The 27773-nt window shown below is 34.0% G+C and overlaps 1 protein-coding gene across 3 annotated transcripts; it reads left to right on the forward strand.

Annotated features, from left to right (window-relative positions):
- Positions 1–571: 571 nt before the first annotated feature.
- LOC143257207 (glutamate receptor ionotropic, kainate 2-like) lies at positions 572–27124 on the forward strand. Of its 3 annotated transcripts, XM_076515587.1 has the most exons (11): positions 572–627; positions 1705–1863; positions 5570–5725; positions 7720–7824; positions 13709–13822; positions 14428–14628; positions 15138–15499; positions 16393–16591; positions 20213–20438; positions 21377–21642; positions 24392–27124. In XM_076515587.1, exons 1-11 carry the CDS (start codon positions 589–591, stop codon positions 24551–24553), a joined length of 1989 nt encoding a protein of 662 aa, XP_076371702.1. In that variant the 5' UTR covers positions 572–588; the 3' UTR covers positions 24554–27124. The 3 variants fall into 3 exon arrangements, with proteins under 3 accessions (XP_076371702.1, XP_076371705.1, XP_076371704.1); XM_076515589.1 differs by lacking the exons at positions 572–627; positions 1705–1863 and adding an exon at positions 4566–4693; XM_076515590.1 differs by lacking the exons at positions 5570–5725; positions 7720–7824.
- The last annotated feature ends 649 nt before the right edge of the window (positions 27125–27773 follow it).

Below are 27773 nucleotides of genomic sequence, written 5' to 3' on the forward strand. Positions count from 1 at the left end.
ATTTCATTTCTTTTCTTTGCTTAATTAAATCCTATTTTTTGGCTCCACCTGTTTTTTAAAACCGAAGGTGATTTTAATTAGATGTTATACTACTGTTGTAATGTGTATTACATCTTTATATGACTGGTTTGCTCTACATCTGTATATCACTGGTTTGTACTATATCTATATATTACTAGTTTGTACTATATCTATGTATTACTGATTTGTACTATATTTCTATATTACTGGTCTAGAATAGTTTATGCTAATTGTTATAAGTAAAGTCATAGTTTGTGCTATGCGTTATAACTTAAAGATATAGCTTGTACTATTTGTTATAAATTAAAGTAATAGCATGTGCTATGTGTTACATGTTAAAATTATAATTTGTGGTATTTATTATGGGTAACGTTATAGCTTGTAATATATGTTATGTCAAAGTTATAGCTAGTATTATGTGTTATAAGTCAAAATTATAATTTGTACTCTTTGTTGTAAGTAACGTTATAGCTTGTGCTGTGTGTTATGATAAAATTATGTCCTATACAAATAGTTTCTTTTAAAACGCCTACGTTTTTTTCTCTGTGTCAGGCTAAAGAAGTGGACATGATGTCAGAATATCACAATTATTTTATTACATCTCTGGTAAGTGTAGAAAAATTCTGTTATTGGTGTATAAGTTGTAAAAAATATCTACTCTATGTGTGTTAGAAGTAGACTCTAGCACAGTTATATATTATTACAAAAACAAAAGAAGTTTGTTGTACGTTCGAACTACATTTGATCTGGGCTTTGTTGGAAAGCGCTTTTTAAACTTTAATATTGTACAAAGTTATAGCAGAATTTAGTGCCTGTAAAATAAGTTTTAATGAAACTGAAAACATATATAAAAATAAACCGGCTTTGTGGAGTAAGAAACTTAACCGAACATGTAATAAAACATCTTTCTTGTTTTGTAATAATAAATAATTCTGATTTAAATGGTTTATTAATTAAATACGAAAGGTTTAGAGCGCTTGACTCATAATTTGAGGGTTGCGAGTTCTAATCCCCGTCACACCAAACATGTTCACCCCTTAAGCTGTAGATGCGTTATAATTTGACTGGCAATCCCACTATTTATTGGTAAAAGAGTAGCCCAAGAGTTGACGATGGGTGGTGATCTGTCTTCCCTCTGAGTCTTACACTGCAAGGTAAGGGACGGCTAGCGTAGACAGCCCTCGTGTGGCTTTGCGCAAAATTCAAAACACAAATAAACAATTAAATAAATATGTTATTTAATAAGATTACATGTTCGATCTCTTATCATGTTTATCCATTATAAACTTCTTCAAATATGAAAAATGTTTTTGTGATACGTGTATATTGGTTTTGATAATCGTTATATTTGGTATTCTGCTATGATTTTGTACCGTTTGTTTCACGATAAAAATTTAATTATTTAACTATTATTATTTTCATTTATTCTCAATTCAACTAATTTAGTTCAAGATATTTATATAAAAAAATAAACAGTCAAGGCCTGAAAACTATTGAAAAATCGTATTCATTTACAGATACTAAAAATTATGCGGTGTTTTGATATTTCAATAAAATTCAGGGTTTAGTGTTTACAACATTCCAGATTATGAACTGATGTATTTTACAAACGACGCCATTTTAAGGAGTTGCGTCACTGTTTAAATTGCCATCTAGGAACACATGTTGGTTATTTTCATTTAGGATTTACACATTGTGGACTTAGAGGAATTCCAGAATGTCGGAACGAACATTTCTGGATTTCAGCTTGTGGACGAAACAGCTCCAGAATTTGAAGACGCTTTGTTTCGGTTGTCTACCGGTTTAGAACCAAGTACGGAAAGAGAAAAAAGTTATTCGAAAGTAAGCGTTTTTAAGCCTTCCCGTTGTACAAATATTTTGAACAATTTAGTTCCAGTGAAATAGATTTTCGTGAAACAGAACACATAGATGAAAATAAAACCAGCTATAAATAAAAAAAATTGATAGAAATATAAATATTAATATTTTATTTGGATAATTTAACCTAACAATCCTGTTACCTAGGCTACAGCTAGTTCTACAATAAGTGCTGGGCAACGAGGAAAACGATCAACTCAGCAGTTTTTATCATGGAAAAAGTTTCAAATTTCGTGGATAAATTCCTAATCAAGGCGAGCCTGAATGCAGTAGAATGACTCTAAATAAAAGTAACTGGAATAAGCTTTATTGACGAGATTACCAGCCTCGCTCTGAGGTATTCGATACAGAAAACAGTTTCTTTATACTGATCACCTATTTATTTGTGGCTTATACAAAATATTCCGAATTCCTAAAGACGTAACTGTGAGAAAATAATAAGAGCGAGGCTTGGAGAAGGCTTAAGGTTTCCGACATTGTTAATCTAAACATGTTACCCGCCAGACGAATATTTATTCTGTATTCCTACTAACTTTCGACTGTTCTTAAGGCTTTATTTTATACAGTCAGGCCCAGCATGGTCAGGTGGTTAATACATTCGACTAGTAGTCTGAGGATCGCGGGTTTGAATCCCCGTTACACCAAACATGCTTGCCTTTCAGTCGTAAGGGCGTTATAACGTAACGGTCAATCCCACTATTCGTTGGTAAAAGAGTATCCCAAGAATTGGCGGTGATAATGATGACTAGCTGCCTTTTCTATGGTCTTACAATGCTAAATTAGGGACGGATAGCGCAGATAGCCTTCGTGTAGTTTTGCGCGAAATTCTAAACAAACAAACAAATTTATAGAGTCATAATGTTCTATAACAATAATGGATAATAGAGCAAATTCTGACAATGAATCGCTGAACCTCAACTTGAAGGTTGTGACAAATTATGCAAATTTTAATTTTTATGATCAGGAATCATAGAGTAGATGAATAAAAGTACCACAGTTCTGTTTATATAATTTGATAAGTTTCCTTAAGCTGTAGTAAATACATAAATTACAACCAATCAGGGCTTATTGAAAGTGGCACTAAACTACTTTTAGGAGTTTTGTATATTTTTATAAAAACTATAATATTTTGAATTACTTTAGCCTAAAGAGCTGGTCGTATTTTAGAGGCTAACGTACTAAACTGTAAATTCAGAGGTCCTGTTTCGCGTCCCGTTACCACAAAATCGTACTTCACACTTCGAGGAAATGAATGTGTAAGAAGGGTGGCAGTCAAATCCCACTATTCGAGCAGCTTAGCACGTGATGGTGAGTGCCATTGGCTGGCTGCCTTCTTTATAATCCAGTTCATAATAAATGAGAGCTACACGTAGATGGCTCATGTGTAGCTCTTGTTGTGAGTACCAGGAGTACTCTTGTTATTCTAAATAAATCGTTGTGGACGAAAAGTGCGAATCATTCTTTCAAAATATAAACAAAAGCGCTTCAATAAAACTTGCTACTTTTAAGGACAAAAAACTACAAAATATACTATTCATAATCTAAAGTTTTTCCAGAACGGAAAGAAAACGAAGACCCCTAAAGGCAATTAGATAAACCAAGAAAACATGATCAGTTGTTCTAACACAACTATCTTCTTAAATAAACATAGCTAATTGATTTATTGTCTCAAAATTCAGTTTAAAATGATAAAGTGTTATTTAATCAATTTGTAAACTCAACATGAGGTTAAAACTAACAAAATGTTATTTAATCAACTAGTAAACTCAACATGAGGTTAAAACTAACAAAATGCTATTTAATCAACTAGTAAACTCAACATGAGGTTAAAACTAACAAAATTTTATTTGATCAACTAGTAAACTTAACATTAAGTTAAAACTAACAAAATGTTATTTGATCAACTAGTAAACTTAACATTAAGTTAAAACTAACAAAATGTTATTTGATCAACTAGTAAACATAACATTAAGTTAAAACTAACAAAATGATATTTAATCAACTAGTAAACTCAACATGAGGTTAAAACTAGAAAAATGCTATTTAATCAACTAGTAATCTTAACATGAGGTTAAAACTAATAAAGTATTATTTAACCAACTTATGATGTCAACATATATATGTACCTCAGAATACTTACCAACGTAAATAAAGTATTATTTTATTTCCCGAGGGCTTGGAGACTGTTTTTTAATAGAATATCAACTCTCAAGTGATTCATCCGTTTCTTCAAAACGAGTAGATACTTTTAGTGACCAGCAAGTCACTTCTATTGAGAACAAAAACTAAGTTGGTGTTGTATTTTAAGTTACTCTTATAAAGTACAGTTTATCTACAATAAGGCAAACACAATACATGTATAAAGACAAACTAAAGTCTTAACCTTCAAATTACTAAATTTATTTTATATCCTATGGTCCATGTTTTGAACGATATTTAGCAAATTTAACGCTTAAAGAACTGACGACTAAGAAAGAGTTATTTTTCCAATTAAAATAAGTAATATTAATTATAGAAACTAACTGTAATCTTGATGGTAGTTTTGTTTACATTTGTGCGTGTTATCCGCTTGTTCTAAGAACCCTGTACCCAAGAAAATCATAGATTCTCAAGAATCTTTTTAAAGCTGTTTATATAGCCCAACGTTCCTACCCTTAAATAAATATATTTATAGTCGCTTTCGACCGTTTTTCTGTCATAGAATTAATAAACAAGCTATTCTGTTTAGTATATTTCACTAAGTAATTTCGTGTAAAAATATGTTTATTGCATGCTGCCGAGATAGAAAATAAAGGTAAGTTATTTTATACACGTATTAGTTGTTGTCTCCTAAATCGATCACGACTAGATACACTTGAACGTTTTCACAAAATAAAACAATTTTCTCTTTTCAATGCTCGCGTTTCTCTGTGATTTTACTACTTTTTCTGAACCACAAAATTCTTAACTGTAGTTGAAGAGCTGGGAAAAATATAAACAAACAAGGATGTATATGTTATTTCACGTCATTCATTATACTATACTTTTGTGCTTAATGAGACACCTAGCGAGATAAAACAAAAGTTTTTCTTGGAGATTCAGTTTTGTTTTACGTTTTATATAAAGAGAAAAAAATTCGTCTCATATCAAAATTCATGTACTGATCGGACACATGGTCAGTGTGGCGTCATACGTTCCGCTTATAAATGCGCCTAATCCTACGGTTTTTGTTTCCTGTAAAGTAAACAAAAGAAAAAACATAAATAATTAAACAATGAGAACAAAGGGGGCGGCATGGCCAGGTGGTTAAGGCATTCGACTGGTAATCTGAGGGTCGCGGGTTCGAATCCCCGTCTCACCAAACATGCTCGCTCTTTCAGGTGTGGGGACGTTATAATGTGACAGTCAATCCCACTATTCGTTGGTAAAAGAGTAGTCCAAGAGTTGGCGGTGGTTAGTAATGACTAGCTGCCTTCCTTCTCGTCTTACACTGCTAAATTAGGGACGGGTAGTGTAGATAGTCCTCGTGTAGCTTCACGCGAAATTCAAAAACAAACAAACAGTAACAACAAAAATATCTAGGGGCAGGAAATCAACTTATTATTTGTGCCACAGGGTGATTATTCTGTATTGGTTCCACGATGTCCTTCAAGAATGTTTGTGTTTTCTTTTCTTCTATTCGTGCACCAAGACTGAAGTTGCTTTGATGCATGACGCCGTCAAGGTTCTAGCTGTCACCCTTCAACATCTCAGCCGAAGAGGACAAGATATCGACATTCCTGTGGTCTCGTGTGAAACAGAGGAACCTTGGCCACAAGGACATTACTTTGTGAACTACATGAGGACGGTATGACTGATAGGTATTAAGGAAAATCACGTGACCATAACAACTTGTAACTAAAGGGCTAGATTAGATAACAATAATATATATATTGTGGAATTTCAAACATAGGTGACACACAAACAGAAGTCGTAAACAACGAGTTATACAGCTAGATGCTGAGCGTATTATTAGTACAAAACTTTTTAATGCTAAAGGAAAGTCTAACTTTATTTTTCTATTTTGTTTTCATTCTATCATACAGTTTATCAATGTACAATTGTATAATACTGTTCCAAGTGTCCTCCTAAGTTTTTACACGTGTTTAATGTTTCACCACATTTGCACTATGCTCTAGTACTTATTAGCAGTCGGTGTGCCATCACTGTTTTTTAGCTCGCTGTCAGTGATGAATGGGATATATAGAGATAGTCCAAAACTTGTACTGACCCCATACGATGTTTCACTGTAGATGTTCTACACTGATTATGGTTCCTATCTTCTCTCTGGCATCGAGCGTTGAATGTTATCCAACAATTCAAAGTTGGATCTACCTGTAAAGAGCACAGGTTTCTAGCTTTACTCATTGTACTGATTTCAACTGTTTGGTTATCCATTCTCAGCAGAGGTTTTAAAACAGTTATTTATTCACTGATACCACTAATGTGTATGTGTCTGTACTGAAAGAAACGTTTACACCTCTATAAACGGCTTGGTCGTAAATACCGTGTTTCTCCGAAAATAAGACAGGGCTTATATTAATTTTCACTCCAAAATATGACACTAGGGCATATTTTCGGGGGATGTCTTATTTTGATATATTAAAAAAATGAAGTTACAAAGTAAAACTATTAAACTAATCATTTAAAATAAACTATTATTAAACTATTAAACTAACTGATTAATACTTAAACAAACTAATTAACTAACTATTAAACTAATTAATAAATTAATTTTTTTTATTTCTTTCCTCTTCCTGCCATTCTTAACTAGAGCTTATTTTAAGGGTAGGGCTTATATTAAAACTATCCCCAAAAATCACACTAGATCTTATTTTATGGGTAGTTCTTATTATCGGAGAAACACGGTAATAAATAACATCGTTTTTGGAGAGTTTCTGTTTTCTTCCTCGACCACTTCTGTTATTAACAGTTTCATACCTATTCTCTTCAGAGGTTTTGTTAAGTCTCCAACTAAACAATGGAGTTTTGATAAAAAATGTTTCTACGCGCTTATCAAAAGATATTTTAGTTTTAGGAGCCATTACTGAAATCACTGCTACTACTGGTTATAATAAACCTGCCTCTACTTTTGTAGGCTTAACACCGGCGGCAACCAATCACGAACTGCATCTGGGATAGTTCATTTTCACTCCGGTACATTTTCATAATTATTAACGATACTTGTTTAGGCCAAGTAGAACATGGTAACTAAAGCAGTTACAAGATAAATATAAAAATATGACTGATAAAGCCGTGCAAATTGCTACTATGATAATATTAGTAAGTAATATTTTATGTAAAAACTGATAATATAAAGTGACCTCTGGACCGGGACCCTTCCTCAAGAAAGTCATTAACCCCCCCCTCTCATAGTAAGAGGACTTCTAAGTGAAAATTGGAGGATGCGAATTACACTCTTGGCACTGACTTCGTGAGAAAAGAACCCGGGGTTCAATGTTTGAGATTAACTTTCGCTTATCTGTATTTCACGTCAAGTGTTAGTTATTACATAAATTATTAAGAAAACACTAGAATTTAACATAGAACAAATGTATTACTTTTTAGCCTCTGACAAAACTCACTTATTCTTGTTGGAAGAAGCGAATCTGAATAATTTCACTGGAATATTTGCTCTGTTTGACTTTTTTTTAAAAAAAAAGTTTGGTTGGTTTTACCTAATTCTCCTCAATCTAATTCTTTTTATGGTTAAAATCAAATATTTATAAAAAGAATAACAAATTATTTGAAAGTTTGTCTAACGTTCTGGTCTTATCCATTTTTAATTGTACACTTTCTCAGATTACCACCAGGGGCTTAACTGGAGAAATAAAGTTTGACAAGTACGGATTTCGTTCAGACTTTAATCTGAAGCTGAATGAACTCACTCGTGCAGGACTGCGTCAAGTGAGTAGTGACGTTTATAATTAAAATACCAAACATCAGCTACTGGGAAAGTCAATTAAGCTTTGATAGTTATCAACTCAGGGAAAACATACTCTTGTAGTATAAAGATATAAAAAATTAAATTTCTAGAATTATGAGTTAGCAAGCACTTATATGTACGACTTTTGATATGTTATTATATTTTTACCACTGCCTGGGTACAATGTTGTTTATCCACAGAATGAAGTAATAGAGTGGTACAAGGAGTTGTTAGAAAAGGACAATCTTACGCTAACTAGTTTCCAGTCTAGGGTTAAAAGCTACTCTTTAGGTGGATCCTAACTACACAAATTATCAAGTGCACCAACAAAATACATATCACCTTACAACATATTTCAAGAATCACAATCCACTCAACAAAGAATCTAAATAAATAAAATCCATGTTATTAACATGAATTCCTTTTTTTCAGGTACAGGGCACACGACAGGCAAAACTTTCGGCGCCTGTCGTGTGAAAGTGGGTTTTCTCGGGGCACTCCCGTTTCCCCCCACATCAAAATCTTCAGGCATTGGATTTCTAGATCCCAGCCCAGGCAACTTTTTTGCCAGACCCTGAATCGGGCCGTTTGATTTGATCTGGATTTGAATGAATTACATTCATGTTCACATCTGCCCAACTTTTTCCTTTCGGGTCAGGTCCCGGCCTTTCTTTCCACTGCTGCCTTTGCCTCCACCCAAAACGACATTTAGAGAGACATTCTCCACCCAAAAAGTCAAGAATAATAACGATAATTAATTTATTAAAATAATAAAAAAAACTACCACTTAATCTTAATAACAATCCACGAAAGGGGACGAAGAGGAACCACAACGTTCCTGAACACCACGGTTGGAGAGAGAACTCTTCTGATTTCTCTCTCTCTAAACTGAACCCCTGCCACGTTAGTTTAGTTTTAGTTTGTTATTATATTTCTGTGTGCCCCCGATAGTATAGCGGTAAGTCTACGGATTTACAACGCTAACTTCAGGGGTTCGATTCTCCTCGGTGGACTCGGTGTTTTGCTGTAACAAAACACGTATACATGTCTGTGTAACCTGCTAAAAACTTATACGTATGTAATTTCTGGTAAGTTATTACAGGTATATACATTCTGATGAGGTCTTACACGTCTATGAGGTGTACACTGCAATATCTTAAAGCAAAAATGATAAACGTAAAGAACAAAAATATCTCAATACAGATATTCTATGAACCCTGATTTAATTATCACTGCACAACAATGATTTTTGCTTCTTGAACACTGTTGGGTGTTCCTTATAGATTTTTGGCTGCTGATCACGAAAATCACATCCAAATTTGCCCATCACGTACCGTTTTATCAAAATCTTCAGTTTTGTCATGTTTTTTCTTATATTTATGTCCAAAAATTTTCGTTTCTGTAAGAGACCTATGAACAATGTTTTGTTTAGTCTGGGCATGATCAGGCATGAAATCAGGCCAGGTTGGAAGCTGTTCTGTGGAAGTATGCAGCCCGGGCATGCCGGATCCAGCTTGACACTGTCTCAGCAGACTATAAAAGTGGCTTGCATATACAAATGCTGCTCATTAGATTAATATAGACCTTATAGTGTGTACGCATTGTTTCAGAATATAGTATTTCCTCAGTAGCACTGTAACAACTAAGTTAGATGTTATAGACTCTTTACAGGACGATTGGTGTCAGTCGATATGTCTCGTCAATGTCGTAACAGCCGCAATACATTCTGCTTTATTTGTGGCAAATATACGCTTGTTCATCAGAGACGCTCAATAACTGCTCTTGTGAAGAAAGCATATCATCTGTACTTCGGCTGTAAAATTGGTGATCAAGACCAGGAATGGGCGCCTCACATTTGTTGTGTGACATATGCTGTCTGTCTGAGAGCTTGGCTAAGAGGCACTCGACAGACAACGCCGTTTGCTGTCCCGATGATATGGCGAGAACAGAAAGACCATGTGACGGGCTGTTACTTCTGTTTGACTAATGTGTCTGGTTTCTCTGCCAAAAACATGAAGTCAATTGAATACCTTAATCTGCCTTCAGCAATGAGACCCGTGCCACATGACGACATTCCTCTAATTCCGAAACCACCAGAGGAATGGACCTTAGATGAACCAGATGAAGAAATTGCAATGCAGGGAACTGGCAGTGACATTGATCCGGATTTTGAACCATGCTCCTCAGACGATCCACATCTCATAGCACAGTCAGAATTAAACAATCTGGTCAGAGATTTGAGTCTGTCGAAAGCAAAAGCCGAATTGCTGGGTTTGAGACTGCAGGAATGGTGTTTGCTGTCACAAGGTACGAAAATTTCTGTTTTTCAAAGCCTCCAAGATGATATAACCAAATTCTTTGCACAAGTTGACAGTCTCTGTTTCTGTGTTGACATCGAAGGATTTTTCTCTGCTTTGAGTTGTGACCATGACCCGCAAGAGTGGCGTGTCTTTATTGATTCATCACTGTTAAGCCTCAAAGCTGTTCCGTTACACAATGACGACGTTGACCCTTCAATACCTGTTGGCTATGTAGCACACATGAAAGAAACTTACGAGAACATGGAAATGTTGCTGAAGCACATCCAGTACAGTAAGTACAACTGGAATATCTGTGGAGACCTGAAAGTCGTTGGTCTGTTACTGGGACTGCAGCTCGGCTATACAAAATACTGTTGTTTCATCTGTGAATGGGGACAGTCGTGCCAAAGAGTCACATTATTCTAGACAGAGCTGGCCACTCCGTAAAAAGTTAGTTCCAGAACAGAAAAATGTAGCACGTGAACCGCTTGTCGACCCGGCAAAGATTTTTTATCTCATCTTCACATAAAATTTGGACTTATGAAGAATTTCGTGAAAGCAATGAACAAAGAAGGCGGAGGTTTTCGTTATTTAAGACAGATGTTCCCAAAAATAACTGAGGCCAAAATCAAAGAGAGCATTTTTATTGGCCCTCAAATTAGACATGTTATGAGTGACAAGCGGTTCGAAGATCTGTTAGTTGGGCAGGAAAAGATTGACTGGAAAGTTTTCAAAGACGTTGTTGGCAAGCAATTTTCTTGGCAATTACAGAGTCCCACATTACATTCAGCTGGTAGACAAACTTCTCAAAGCATACAAAATAATGAAGTGCAACATGTCACTCAAGATTCATTACCTCCACTCACACTTGGACTTCTTCCCCGCAAATCTCGGTGCTGTCAGTGACGAACATGATGAAAGGTTTCACAGGACATTGCTACAATGGAGAAACGATATCAGGGCAACTGGAATCCGTCAATGCTTGCTGACTACTGTTGGACACTGCAACGTGATGCACCGGACATTGAATACAAACGAAAATCAGGAGTAAAACACTTTTAATAATGTTGAACTTAATAGCGTATTAGAAACATAAACGCAATTAAATACGTTATTGCCGGTAAACAGTTAACTGTCTATTTCTCAGAGTTCCTACGTGATGAAGCAAAACCAAAGCTATATTTGTGCATACCCACCGGGTACCTGTCACAATCAGCAAAAACTTTTCAGGAAGCAAAGCTTTTCAAAAAACTTGTTGTGCAGTGTTATCTTATAGAAAAAAGTCATTTCTGGTAGTAGGTAAACACAGCCTAAGAAGGTAATAAGTAAAGGTTGATTGTTTGTTTTGGAATTTCGCACAAAGCTACTCGAGGGCTATCTGTGCTAGCCGTCCCTAATTTAGAAGTGTAAGACTAGAGGGAAGGCAGCTAGTCATCACCACCCACCGCCAACTCTTGGGCTACTCTTTTACCAACGAATAGTGGGATTGACCGTCACATTAAACACCCCCACGGCTGGGAGGGCGAGCATGTTTTAGCGCGACGCGGGCGCGAACCCTCGGATTACGAGTCGCACGCCTTACGCGCTCGGCCATGCCAGGCCAGTAAAGGTTGAGTAAAGACCAACGAATGGACATCTCTTGGTTTGTTTGAAGTTAAACACAAAGCTACAGAAAGGGATAGGTGTACTGTGCCGACCACAGGTATCAAAACCCGATTTCTAGCGCTATACATCTGTAGACTTACCAGTATGCTATGGGGCATAAGTAGCAATGACATAAGTAACAGTGCGTATCGATACATATTCGTCTTTAAAACTTATTGCATCAACGTAAGAAACATTATTTTTTAATAAATTATTTCTATTTAAGATGATAAAACTAAGTAAATGACAATATTACGTTCTTCGTTCTGAAAATCAGTATTTTATTTTGAACGTTATAACTTATATTTACAACTTACTGAATCTTATGTTTAGAATATATGGAATGTTATAACTTATATTTACAATTGACTGAACCTTATGTTTAGAATATACTGAAGGTTGCAAGTTATATGTACAGTACACTGAACGTTACTACTTATACGTACAATATATTGAACGTTATAACTGAAATATACAACATACTGAATGTTGTAGCTTATATTTACAACATACTAAGCGTTGTAGCATATATTTACAATATACTGAACGTTACAACTTATATTTACAATATACTGAACGTTGGAACTAATATTTACAATATAGTGAGCGTTGCAGCTTATATGTACAATGTTCTGAACGTTAAAACTTATATTTACAACATACTGAACGTTACTACTTATATGTACAATATACTGAACGTTGTAGCTTATATTTATAATATACTAAACATTGTAACTTATTTGTACAGTATACTGAACGTTACCACTTATTTGTACAGTATACTGAACGTTACTACTTATATGTACAATATACTGAACGTTGTAGCTTATATTTATAGCATACTAAACATTGCAACTTATATGTACAGTATACTGAACGTTACAACTTATATTTATAATGCACTGAATGTTACAGCTTATATTTACAATATACTGAACCTTGAAATTTATATTTACGACATAGTGAACGTTAGAACTTATATATACAATATACTGAACGTTAGAACCTATATTTACAATATAATGAACGTTAGAACTTATATTTACCATATAATGAACGCTAGAACTTATATTTACAACGTACTGAACCTTATATTTTTAATATGCTGAATGTTATTACTTATATGTACAATGTTCTGAACGTTAAAACTTATATTTACAACATACTGAACATTAGAACATATATTTACAATATACTGAACGTTGTAGCTTATATTTATAATATACTAAACATTGTAACTTATTTGTACAGTATACTGAACGTTACCACTTATTTGTACAGTATACTGAACGTTACCACTTATATGTACAATATACTGAACGTTGTAGCTTATATTTATAGTATACTAAACATTGTAACTTATTTGTACAGTATACTGAACGTTACCACTTATTTGTACAGTATACTGAACGTTACCACTTATATGTACAATATACTGAACGTTGTAGCTTATATTTATAGTATACTAAACATTGCAACTTATATGTACAGTATACTGAACGTTACAACTTATATTTATAATGCACTGAATGTTACAGCTTATATTTACAATATACTGAACCTTGAAATTTATATTTACGACATAGTGAACGTTAGAACTTATATATACAATATACTGAACGTTAGAACCTATATTTACAATATAATGAACGTTAGAACTTATATTTACCATATAATGAACGCTAGAACTTATATTTACAACGTACTGAACCTTATATTTTTAATATGCTGAATGTTATTACTTATATGTACAATGTTCTGAACGTTAAAACTTATATTTACAACATACTGAACATTAGAACATATATTTACAATATACTGAATGTTACAATTTATATTTACAATATACTGAACGTTATTGTTTATTTTTGCAATAGAAAAGAGAGCTTTCAGGTAAGATTGTATTCTATTATTTGATCAGGCTGCAGACTGGAACCCTTTTATTGGAATCAACATTACTGGAAGCATGTCCAAAGCATTCGCAGATGTTAAAGCCTCTTTGAAAAATAGAACCCTTGTTGTTACAACTCTGATGGTAAGTTATCCTATCGTGGATCGATACCATATTGTTGCAATACTATTGGTAACTTATTCTGTCGATAAATAGACCTTTATTATTACAATACTGTTAATAGATTGTTTTATAAATAAATGAATACTTATTGCTACAACACTGTTGGCAAGCTGTTTTATTAAAAGAAAACTTTCATTGCTTCAACAATTTTGGTAAATTACTCTGTTACGAAAACAGATGTCTTACTTTTATGTTAATGTTCGAAACTTATTCTATTAAAACTTTCTCATTATTATATTAAAATCGACAAGTTAATATGTTAAAATAACCCTTAATGATACGATATTATAAGCAGTGTCTTCTTCCTGTGGTAGCTACGTTTTATTTTCCACAAAAATTCAAAGCCTAGTTTGATAACAAATTAATTATTTTGAGGGGTATCGCACTGGTTGTCGTAAATAGTTGAATAATTTCTCTATAGCTGATTTAGACAGAACCTTCATGATGGATAAACAAAGTTCAATCGGGTAACAAATTTATTCATAAATGATACACTAAAACTAGGTCATTTCTGTTTCTTTAAGGTTTGTTCGTCAAGTAACTTTGTTCATTCTTGTTTTTTTCAGAATCCTCCCTACGTTTCGCTGAAGGAAGACAACACTTTAGAGGGTAACAATCCTTACCAAGGCTACTGTGTAGATCTCATTGAAGAAATATCGAAAGAACTCGGGTTCAAGTACAAGTTTAGAGAAGTGAGTGACCACACCTACGGCAAGAAGAACCAATGGGGAGAATGGAATGGCATGATACAAGAACTGATTGAAGGGGTTTGTATTCGCAGTTCCACCTGAAGAAAATGTTAGCTGTTTGCGTCTGTTATTCCGGGACAAATTATTAAAGAACTTAATAATTATTCTTTTTCTCGTGTTTTGTTCATTTTTTTCCCTGCCTAACATCAGTTTATATCTATTGGAGCCGAATATGTGTAAAATAAATAACTAAAATTTCCTGTTTTTATTTTCTTAATACTGTTATGCACGTTACAAGTTTTAAAGGTTATAACTTAACCATAGTAAACTGTATAACACTTGTGACGAAAGCCTGGTTCAGAAGTAGAGTACTAAAGTGCATAAATGTATACATTAAATCTAGTGCTAAGCCTACTTGTCACCTAAAAAAATTAAACTCACTTGTCTTTCCTGCTTATACTGTAAAGTTATTCAGGATGTAGGTGAAGTAAAATACATAAATTCAATTTTTGAGATGGAGTGATCATATTATTGGATCGTCTTGATTCATTGAAGCATACTTTATGTTTATCTGTTGGTTTGTCTAGAAAGCAGACCTAGCGGTAGGAGACTTAACAGTGACATACGAAAGGGAAAGTGCTGTTGACTTCACCATGCCATTCATGAACTTGGGAATAAGCATTCTTTTCAAGAAACCCACAAGGAAAATACCCAAATTATTCTCCTTCCTTTCTCCGCTGTCCCTGGAGGTTTGGGTTTATATGGTGACTGCTTTCCTTGGAGTTAGTCTCTTTCTGTTTATCGTAGCCAGGTTCAGTCCATACGAGTGGACAAACCCTCATCCCTGTGATCCAAATCCTGACACATTGGAGAACCAGTTCACTCTTCTTAACACTTTATGGTTTACTGTCGGTAGTCTTTTGATGCAAGGATGTGAAGTGAATCCTAGGTGAGTGAAAAGAGAAACACAAATTTTAAAAGTCTCAGTTCCAGATGAGTGGATAAAGTCACTTATCAACTTCTTCTAAATTATACTTTAGTGGTAATAGTCTCCAGAAATCAGATACACTGTGACTGTAGTATATATTACTTAGGTTTAAGATGTTAAACTAAATGAAGATATACTATATAAACTTTATAATTATTATTATTAAATTCTTATTAATAACATTTACTATACACATACATGGAATCAAATGATAAAACCTGGTAAATATACTTCTTGCTTCGCTACCGCTAGCTTATCTTATTTGATTTTCATCAGACTATAATACTTAACCACCATCAGGTTATCTTGCTTATCTAACACCAGGTTATTCTAGTTGAATATTACCAGCTAACTTTCATCAGCCTTAAGCAGAATATTCTACCTGTCTATCACTGGACAGTTTTACTCGTCTACTACTAAACAGGTTTACTTGTCCCTCACTAAACAGTTTTATTTGTCCACCACTGGACAGTTTTACTTGTCCATAACTAAACAGGTTTACTTGTCCCTCACTAAACAGTTTTATTTGTCCACCACTGGACAGTTTTACTTGTCCATAACTAAACAGTTTTATCTGTCCACCATTAAACATTTTATTCTTTCCCACCACTCAACTATTTATATTATCCACAACTGGACGACTTTACAATCCCATCTTTTAATGGTTTAGATTAATATTATAATACAAGGTTTATTTTAGCACTCTCTTAATATAAAGTAACCAGGTATTTTTATGTGGCTGTCAACACATAACGTTGAGTATTATGTACATGACTCTCTTTCAAAGTTTCGTTTTCGTTCAATTACTCACAGTTATAGATATGATATGGTCTGATATATGATTTGTTTCTTAGGGCTATGTCTACAAGAGTAGTATCTGGAATCTGGTGGTTCTTTACCCTCATTATGGTATCCTCGTACACAGCTAATCTTGCAGCGTTCCTGACTGCACAGCGTCTGTCTTCACCGATAGAGAGCACTGAAGATCTAGCTAAGCAAACGTCTATTCAATATGGCTGCCTACAGTCAGGGTCAACGCAGGAGTTTTTCAAGGTTAGAAGCTTGATGGATATAAATTTTAAGCTTGTTTAAATAAAAATAGGAAGTTTAAAGAATGATAAGTCTCCTGGGACAGATAATACTTCTCCAAGGAACGATAAGTCTCCTGGAACAGATAATACTTCTCCAAGGAACGATAAGTCTCCTGGAACAAATAATACTTCTCCAAGGAATGATAAATCTCCTGGGACAGATAATACTTCTCTAAGGAACGATAAGTCTCCTGGGACAGATAATACTTCTCCAAGGAACGATAAGTCTCCTGGGACAGATAATACTTCTTCAAAGGTTTTAAAGAAGGTCAAGGACTGGATATATGAGCCACTTGCCACACTTTTTTGCAAGTCCTTGAATAGCGGACAAGTACCAACAGATTGGAAATTAGTTCATATCACGGCTATTTTCAAGGGAGGTAATAGAAGTTATCCCAGTAATTATAGGCCTATTAATCATACATCGGTTATGGGAAAAGTTCTGAAAAGTTTGATAAACGATACTTCAATAAAGTTTAGAATTTTGTTGGACAGTCTACATGGTTTCACTAAACAAAAATATTGTCTTAAAAACCTTCTGACATGCTTTGTAAATGCTACTGCATCTGTAGGTGATATAAGGATGTAGATTTAGTGTGTCTGGATTTTCAGTAATCATTTGACAAGTGCCATATAAGAGGCTTGTAAAGAAATTTATCTCTATCGGAGTAGGGGATAGGTTAATTAATTGGGTGGAAGAGTGACTGGATGAAAATGAAAGCAGAAAGTTGTTACACGTGGGGTTCAGTCACTCTTGAATAATGTAGCAGAGGTCAGTCTCAGGACCATTGTCTTATTTGACTTACACGAATGACATAGATTAAGGAATAATCAATAAATTACTTACATTTGCTAATGATATTAATATCTTGGGTGTTTCTGGCTGTGAAGACGATGCTACTGATTTACAAAAATACTTAGATCATTTAGTGAGTTGGGTAAATAAATGATAGATGGATTTTAATTATGATAAATGCAAGATAATGCATGTGGGTTATCGTAATTTTAATTATAAATATAATATTGATGGGAATAATCTTAAAAGTGTCATGAAAGAAAAGGCTCTTAGTGTAATAGCTGATTAGTTTATAAAGCTATCCAAGCAGTGTGTTGTTGCTATTGGTAGGGCAAATAAGATTTTTGGTTGTACCTACAGAAATAATGAATAGAAGCCTAAAGAGGTTATAATTTCATTGTACAGGTCACTGGCCAGGCCACATTTGAAATACTGTGTTCAGTCTTTAGCTCTTTACCTTACAAAAGACACTGAATTGTTGAACAGGGTTCATAGGAAGGTTACGAAAATGGTACCTGGGATGGAGGGGTTGTCATATAAGGAGAGATTTAAAACAAAATAGTTAGAGCGGGTTTCATTGAAGTGTTTAAGACTGTAAAAGGGATCGATAATGTTTGTTTGTTTGTTTTTTTAATTTCGCGCAAAGCTATATGAGGGCTATCTGCGCTAGCCGTCTCTAATTTAGCAGTGTAAGACTAGAGGGAAGGCAGCTAGTCATCACCACTCACCGACAACTCTTGGGATACTCTTTTACCAACGAATAGCGGGATTGTTCTTCACATTATAACGCTCCCACGGCTGAAAGGGCGAGCATGTTTGGTGCGAGTCGATAATGTTGATACCTCGACGGTTTTCATACTTAACAGCAAGAATTATAGAACTGATGGACACAAGTATAGATTTAGTCAAGGTAGAAGCGTATTCATCTAAAAAATTTTATTTTTCAAATAGAGTGATTAGCCTCTGGATTAGGTTGCCTTCGGATGTTGTGAAGACAGTCTATTTGAGTGAGTTTTAAAGAAAGCTTGATAGACCTATGAATGATAAGAATTGGTTTTAATTTTGTATTAATTTATTTAATAGTTTTAGTTTGGCTTAGAGGATGGGACAGCCGAGATGGACCAACGGTCCCTTATTGTCCTTTAACATTATGTTATGTTATGAAAATATTCGTCTCAAACAATAACTGACATTATATATAACTTTTGCCTCTGTAAAATTGTTTGTGCTTTACGACACTTCTGTCAGACAGAGATGCAAATAGCAATAACATATGGGAGTAAGTTGAGGACTTGTAGCAAATCTTATTCAATTTAGGTTAGTTTCATGACTTAGAATATAATCAGGAAGAATAGTTTAAACCACATCGCCAGGGGGCGACAGTGGACATTTAATATGGAATGGAGGAAGTGAAGGAAGATCAACGAAGGCAATGAAAGATAAATTCTTACAAACAAATAACTCTTGGTCATCTATCAAGTGATAGTTTTATTATAGCTTTTCATTCTTGGTTTTTATATTGTATAAATTAACTATCGGACTTACCTTCTAGTTTTCAAATACTCATAAACATCAGCTATGATGTGGTAAGGGAATTTGTGTGGTTATTTAAAAGGGTGGACACGCCCATATACCAAACATTTCACTCGCTAATAACCCAATCAACCAGAACAATATGACCACAATAAATCACGATAAATATCGTGAGCTATCTATTTAAATAACACAGGATATTTTATAGGTCCTAATTATTTGTAGACTCAAGACTATTAATTCAATCAATTCACTGATGTCGAAACCAATGTTGATTCCTCTGTCTTCTTTAAACCAGAGTTACTACTTTTATTGCGGTCAAGCTAACGAGAGAAAATACAGTTTGTTCTTGTAGAACTCATAAACTTTCGTCCGACACCCGTCCCACTAAATATGCTTGCCCTCTCAGCCGTGGGGGCGTTATAATGTCACGGTCAATCTCACTATTCGTTGATAGAAGAGTAGTCCAAGAGTTGGCGGCGGGTGCTGATGGCTAGCTGCCTTCTCTATAGTCTTACATTAATAAATTAGGGACGGCTAGCGCAAATAGCCGTCGTTTAGTTGTGCAAGAAATTCAAAAAACAAAACAACTCGTCCATCAGGCAACAAAAGGGGGCTCAATATGCTGTGGGGGTGGGGTTATTTATTTATTTAATAATCTAACAATAGTAATCTTATCTCCAGTACTAAAGTGGGTGTTCGAATATATAATTTGATTCCAAAGAAATACACAAACTAGAAAACAAATCAAAATCTAAGTAGAAAATCAACATTTATTTTAATTATGCCTAACGTGAGCACAGCTTTCGTTTGATAAATTTTGGTTTAAAATGAGTGTGAACTTTTGTTATTGTTATTATCACAGTCGTTTCTTAACAGTGTGAGATGTGTGTTTTTAATGAAATCGTTTGCGTCATATAAGGAATGTCTTTGTGTGATAATGTACATGTAACGTAAGGTGTTTTAATAATTCAATAATCTTGTTAATCGTCCTGGGTAAATATGAATTAACTGATTGTTATAAGATTATTTTAACTACATAAAAACTTTAAACAACGTGCAATGACTTTAATTCATTACAAGTTTACTGTTTTGTTAGCAATAAAGATTTTTTTAACAGATGTGACGTTTCGATCATTCTCGAGGACATCACGCTTTATACTGTGTCGTCTCGGCATATAGATCAATAATTATTACCTTTAACAGTTACAGTTTCACCTGTTATTAATTTACCTTTCGAACCCTTCCAAACAGGAATCAGATATCCCGACATTCAAGCGCATGTGGAATTTTATGGAGTCAGCGCGCCCTAGTGTGTTTGTCGAGTCCAACTTTAAAGCTGTAGAACGGGTTAAAAAGGGCAACTATGCCTTTCTAATGGAATCTACTAGTATTGAGTACATAGTAGAAAGAAACTGCGATCTTATGCAGATCGGCGGACTTCTAGATTCTAAAGGTTATGGTATTGCAACGCCCCCTGGTGAGTTAATGAAGTGCGTGAGTTAAATCTTTTATAAATTTACAATATTGATTGTTTTAATTTAGATATTTATGCATTATAAATATATTATATTTATATATAATAAGTATTTTATTACAATATTTTATCAAAGTTTCTCTTTCTAATTATATTCTTCCTGACGAATTTTGAGTAAAACATAAACAACTTTCTACTGGTTAACTAAACTTGTGTAAAACAGCAACAACTTTCTACTGGTTAACTGAACTTGTGTAAAACAGCGACAACTTTCTATTGGTTAACTAAACTTGTGGCCAGGTAGGTTAAGGCTTTCGACTCGTAATCTGAGGGTTGCGGGTTCGAATCCCGGTCGTACCAAACGTGCTCGCCCTTAAAGCCGTTGGGGTGTTATAATGTTACGGTCAATCCCACTATTCGTTGGTAAAAGAGTAGCCCAAAAGTTGTCGTGGGTGATGATGACTAGCTGCCTTCTTTCTAGTCTTACACTGCTAAATTAGGGATGACTAGCGCAGATAGCCCTTGTGTGGCTTTGAGCGAAATTCAAAAAACAAACTAAACTTGTGTAAAACATCAACACTTTCTACCGGTTAACTAAACTTCTGTAAAACTCCGATAACTTTCTACTGGTTCAGTAAGTTGATTTAAAATACAAATAACTTTCTATTGGTTAAATGAGCTTGGGTAAAACACTAACAACTTTCTATTGGTTACTCAACCTCATTGCTGTTTAATATTCTGAACAGGAAAGATTGGATATTAAGTTAATTACATACTCTAATACTGTGTCATCAATAATTACTTATAATTCGGTGATACATACTGGCCCCATTGCTAAGATTTGGGGTTCGGTCTTCGATGTGAACTTTGTGCGAAGTTGATTTCTACAAAACTCTTAAATATTTAAAATTCGGATCTTATTTTTATGTTTCTTTCTCCAGGTTCTCCATATAGAACACTGTTGTCAAGCACCATTCTCAAACTCCAAGAAAGTGGCACATTACAGATGTTGAAACAAAGATGGTGGAAAAACAAAGGGAAAAACTGTACTCTCGAGGTGACGAGTCAATCCGTTTCAGCCAGTGAACTTGGGTTGGATAATGTAGGGGGCGTCTTTTTATTGCTTTTCATTGGTTTATGTGTAGCGTGTGTAATAGTTATTTTGGAATTTATCTGGAAGTTACGGAGAGTTCCTCTTGAAGAAAGGGTAAGTTATGTTTTGAAAATGTATGCAGTTGATGTTAATATTACAGTTTTTCTTGGCTTTGCTTGCAGTCGAAATTACTTGCAACCAATTGCAGAACTTAAAAAAAACAAAACGAAACCAGAACTAAAATGAGATGAATAAACACATTGGCACAAAAAAGTTTTCAGAAAAAATAAATATTCCCATAATGAATAAGAACAAGTAGTGAACACTAAAATCGAGCAAACACCTTTCTGATATGTTGGTTCATCATTGTCTTCTGTAATGGTATTTTGCTCTGCTTTTATAACTGCACGTGGGAGGTTAAACCTCAATGGATGGGAGTGAAATACTGCCATCACTGGAGTGTAATTAGTTTGAGAAACCTTCCTCGACATCAGTCTTATAGCTTGAAGTATTAAAATTTCATTCTCGGAATGCCTTCTGGACTTCTTAAAAGCCCACTAAAAATTCGTTTTTTTTCGGACTTCTCTTAGTTTTTCAATGACTATAAAGAAGGAATAAACGTTCTTATCTATCTAGATAATGTAAAACTAAAACTAGTGTAGACAACAGAACAGATAACAAAAGACAAGCTCATTTAATATACTTATAAGATTCAATATTTTCATTTACTTGATTATGCCTCTCAGGAAGTCAGCAACAAGCTATGATGATGTTAAATTCATGATTAAAATAAAATTTTGTTAAAGTTTGAGATTACCGGCAAAGGAAACTAATTTTCTGTGTTTGAAATATTAACATAAAAAATAAATTTATCGAAACTGTAAGTAGCGTCATCTCTTGCCTTTTATTTCCTTTGTGAATAACAACAAATTGGAAAATTTTCCATTGAATTCTAAACCTATATTCTCTCAAGTATACGTTGTCATGCTCGGTAACCCTAAACATGGAGCTTAATTTTTACAGCTTATATAAAAAATAATGAAATAGACAATTTACTGTGGAAGGTTAAGAAGGAAATCGAGTTATTTTGTTAGATACGTGAATACAATAACAACAACGGGATTTTTTAACGTGAAGTGTGTCCTAAGTTGACATTTCTAGGTTTATATTTTAACTTCTGTATTTCAGTTAAAGGTTAATTTAATGAAATATTTGGTCAAAATACTAATACTAATTCATAGTACTTGTAAAATGTATATTAAAACTTTAATAATACTAGAATGTTTTAGAATAAAACATTGTTTGTTTGTTTTGAATTTCGCGCAAAGCTACTCGAGGGCTATCTGCGCTAGCCGTCCCTAATTTAGCAGTGTAAGACTAGAGGGAAGGCAGCTAGTCATCACCACCCATCGCCCACTCTTGGGCTACACTTTTACAAATGAATAGTGGGATTGACCGTACATTATAACGTCCCCACGGCTGAAAGGGCAAGCATGTTTGGTGCGACCGTGATTCGAACCCGAAACCGTTGGGCCCGGATAAAACATTTTCCAATTAGCATGATAGATATTTATTAATATTTGAATAAAATAAAGTAAAATGTTAAACAAATAAAATTTAGTGTTTTTTTAATGGATTAAAAAATGTAACATTAGTTAAGTGTAATATTAGGTAAATGTATAATGGTTAAGAAAAATCAATAAAACAGACTTAGTGTAAGAGTTTATTTCAAATATGACAATAGATTTAAAAAAATATACATTTACATTTTTAAAATATCTAATGTAATTTAAGTGTTCTAGATTTCAATTTAAGTATTTAGTTGGATCGCGAGATGGATAGAAACACGCATAACGAATGTACAGACTTAGTAATGAATAATTAATATAGTGCACGTGACCTTAGCTGGGCGACTTATTACATCACACTCTCGCTAGAAGGCGGTGAGAGAAAAGACTCACGTATAACAAAGGTTTATTGATTGACGAACTTAAGTCAGAACTAAAAGAGATGAAAGTTTCAGCGGCTAAACTATTAATAGAACAAAGTTCTAATTTAGATAAAGCTATTAGCAAATTATAACATGATCATAATCATTAGAATATCACCAGAGTCATGAATAAGATGGAATATAACTTGAGATATCTGTAAGCTAAGATATCATGAGAATCATTAACAAAATCGGATATCGTTAGAGTCATGAATAAGATGGAATATAACTAGAGATATCTGTAAGCTAAGATATCATCAGAGTCATTAACAAAATCGGATATCGTTAGAGTCATGAATTAGATGGAATACTGTTAGAGTCATTAGCAAGATGTGATTTATTGTGAGATATAACTTGATTTAGTTATCAGTAAACTAGGATTTACTCATCACTAAGACAGTATTTAGTTATCAGTGAGATAAGACTTAGTTGTACAAATTGTCTTGTACAACAAAACGATTCCTGATTCTATCTGTAAACAGTTGTGCTCACAAAATTAATACTGTATGACCTCAAAAATTCAAATCTCAAATCATGTTCCGTTCATCTGTCGGTTTCATTGTTTTATAAAACTGTAATAAAATGCCCTTTTACATACATCTCAACGCTTCGCTATTAAAGATTTGGAGTAGAGTCTATTTACTTTAACAGTTTTGTTTTATTTGTACCTCTAAAACGTTTAAAACGTGTATGTTTTGTAGAAAGTTAATATAATGTTATACTGTGTTTCGCGAGATAAGAAATTTGTTTGGCATTTGCGACAATTTCTAAAGGAATATAGAATGAGACAGGAATGTTAGAAAATACGACAGTGATGATGTGTTTTTAATGGAATTGAGTACGAATTATGGGCGTGGCATTTCATTCCCTCAGGAACCACTGTGCATGGAACTTAGCAACGAGTTGAAGTTCGCAATTATGTGCAAAGGCAACACCAAGCCAATCAGAAATGAACCAGTGCTGCCCTCTAACAACTTGTCGCTCATACAGTTCAGCAGTATTGGAAATATCGACTCGAAAGATACTGTCTCCTGACAACAAAACCCTAATATATATTTCTGGACGAATTCAACAGCGAGGGCTAGCTAAGTTTCTCCAAGTGGTGGCCATACTGAAAATACTTCTGGTAGTGTAGAACTCGTAGGATCCCAGGAGTTTGTGTCCAAACATTAATGAAACATTGGACTGTGACTGACGACAAGTAGTGTTCTAATTTTTCTGAAGGTTTTTCTTGTATCGTAAAGGACTCGTTAGCAGACAATTTATTGAACTGTAAATAGTAAAAATAGGAACAATTATTTCGAAAACCTAGTTAAACGGTCAGAATAGAAGTTTCTAATGTATTGTTTAGCCTCGTTTAGTTAATACACTTCTAAGCCTCTTCTGGGCTCGCTGGTTTTGTCTTTTGTTACAACAAAATTTTCTCAATGTTTTACTCATTTCACCTTTCTTTCTTCTCTCTGATAATCTAAACATTTTAATAAAATGCATTTTTTAGTCCCATAATTCAACTGTAGTTTTGTAGATCCCTGATATGTAGATGTTAGTTCCAGCCCTGATGTTTTATAGAAATCATTTATTTTGCCAATAGTGACTCCACCTAACGTGGAATTGGCTTACTTTAGGACAATCGTCCCATTTGGACATACCGCAATTATGGTGATTTTATCTTAATTATCAAATCTCTGAATTAACGAGAAACGGTTCATGACTCTTATGCCGAAATCATCTCCAATTTGAATCGTTTCTTCAGATAAAACATCGTTTACGCGAATCGAACAAACTTTTTCATTCAAGGATATTTAGACACATCAGGAGGTTGAGTGAATTGCTTGTCATTTCTTATGAATGTTTACAAGTAGAGAGCCAGTTGAACTGTCGTTTTAATTGTAGGATAACTTTGTTTCTCGAACTTTACCTATTGCACGTTATAATCCTGTAGACGATTATTTACGAGTGTTTTATTAACTATTTATAACAGTCTTTCTGAAGGTTTCTGTAGAACTAAAGTGTATTTTTTTTCAAACAACCAATAAATTTTCCGTCTTTATACTATTATCTGATTGTAACGTATCTCAGCTGCACTGTAATTTTTTATACAGGTATGACCATACTCTCACTTCGAAAAGATTATTGCTGGTAGCATTTCATTGTTTCTAGTTTTATCTAAGTGGTCAGTGCAAAATAAAATTGGTTCAAGGCTCTCCATTATAGTTTTTTAAGGTAAATATTTACAAATATTCATTTTCTAAGACCTATGAAGACACAAGAATTAAGTATTGTGTAGATTTGGTGTATAGTTTTACTGATAAAGTAAAGAGAAATACGATAACAGTATCGTTAGACACTCCGTCTTTATACCCACTCTAATTATTAAATTACATTTTAATTCATATTAATCCCCTGCTAGTACGACGGTAAGTGTACGGATTTACAACGCTAAAATCAGGAGTTCGAATCTTCTAGGTGGGCTCAGTAGATAGCCCGATGTGGCTTTGCTATAAGAAAACACACACACAATTCACATGATAAGAACATCTGACACAGTTCAAAAACACAACCTGACGGGTTAATATATATTGCGCTCAAGCTTAAACCAAAATGGTTTCTTTTTAGTATTAATTATCCTTTTGCTAATATTTAAAAACTAAATATTAAGAGTAACGTAACTGATTCAGTTGTGTTTAAAGAAACAAAATGCGAACTATTTTTAACCGCGGAATACACTAAGAGATTTATAACGCGAATGTTGTTATAATCAGTTCTCTATATTTCGTTAGTGAGTTATGTCTTAAAATATAAATATAGCAATTATTTTGTACGACGGAAACCATAACAATATTGAAAAACAATATAAACTGAATATTGATAGAAGGTGGAGAATGAAACGGACGATTGGTAGATATTCTATGTTGTTGTAACCAAGACAATAAAAGTATAAACATTATATTTCATGTTTACATGAATTGTGCTTAAATCAAGTTGCTTTCTTTCGTTCATTTTAACTTTGGTATCTTGAAACGACTTAAAGATCAAACGCTCGCAGAGAGTGGAGCTTTTCTTCTTCGCGATAGGTTCTATTGAAATATAAATTATTTTCTTTTAAATTCATCTAAAGAACTGTTTCGTGTGTATATAAACGTAAGTTATCTCTCATCAGATAGAAACTACTAATATCTGATACATGGTACAGAAAAACAAAACATGGTAAATTATCTGTCTTCGGAAAGGAACTATTAGCATCTGATACGTACTATACAACAAAAAAATATGGTACACTACCTAACATTTGGTTGAATTATTGACATCTGATACGTGTCACAGAAGAAAAAAAAAACGTGTTACATTATCTCTCGCCAAATTTCATATCTTATCCAAGTTATAAAACTTAACGACACCAACTGGCCATTTGCGACTAATAACGAATAATTCTTCAATTTATACATGCGTTCTGTTTCGACTGAAACTGAAAATAAGTGGTAGTGGTTATTATAAAATGCATGAATTTCTGAGAGGGACCATAGGTTGAATAAGAGGGGAATATTAATGTATTTTGTTCGCAGTTGATCATGTGATGTATGAATATAGATAAAGAAATGATGTTTATCATTTGGAAGTGTTTGTGTGTTACGTTTAATTACCGATATGAAGAAGGCACGTCCAAGTATTGACGTATCAGATAGATATTATGTATCACATTCGTAATATCTGTACTACAAATATTTTATCTGTTACTGTAATGTCTTTACAAACCAGTATATTTCGGGAACATAACAGCTTGTTAGCTCGAAACAAGTTCTAAATAGTTTATCTTTATTTCCAAATTATTCTTGTTCTTGATTAGTTACTATCTAAAACTAGTAAACCATCGAACCATAAAACATTACAATAGATGGATGGCTTACTATCTTACAATGCTAAAATCAGGGGTTCGATTTCCCTCGGTGGGCTCAGCAGATAGACCGATGTGGTTTTGCTATAAGAAAACACACACACACGCGCTTACTAGGATACAACATCTGACCAGCATCCTGATCATTTCTTTGTTACGACACTAGAATAGTACCACAAAGTGTACGAAATCATTTAGTTCTTGTGGCACTAGAATAGTAATACAAAGTTAACGAAATTATTTAGTTGTTGTGGCACTAGAAGAGTGCCACCAAGTTACTGAAATGATTTAAACGACAAAGTTTAGAACCTTTTCAATTTATTGAAATTACGGTAACTAACATCAAATTAAAAACCGCTGTAT

Source organism: Tachypleus tridentatus, chromosome 7 (assembly GCF_004210375.1).
Source record: "Tachypleus tridentatus isolate NWPU-2018 chromosome 7, ASM421037v1, whole genome shotgun sequence".
Classification (NCBI taxonomy): Eukaryota; Metazoa; Arthropoda; class Merostomata; order Xiphosura; family Limulidae; genus Tachypleus; species Tachypleus tridentatus.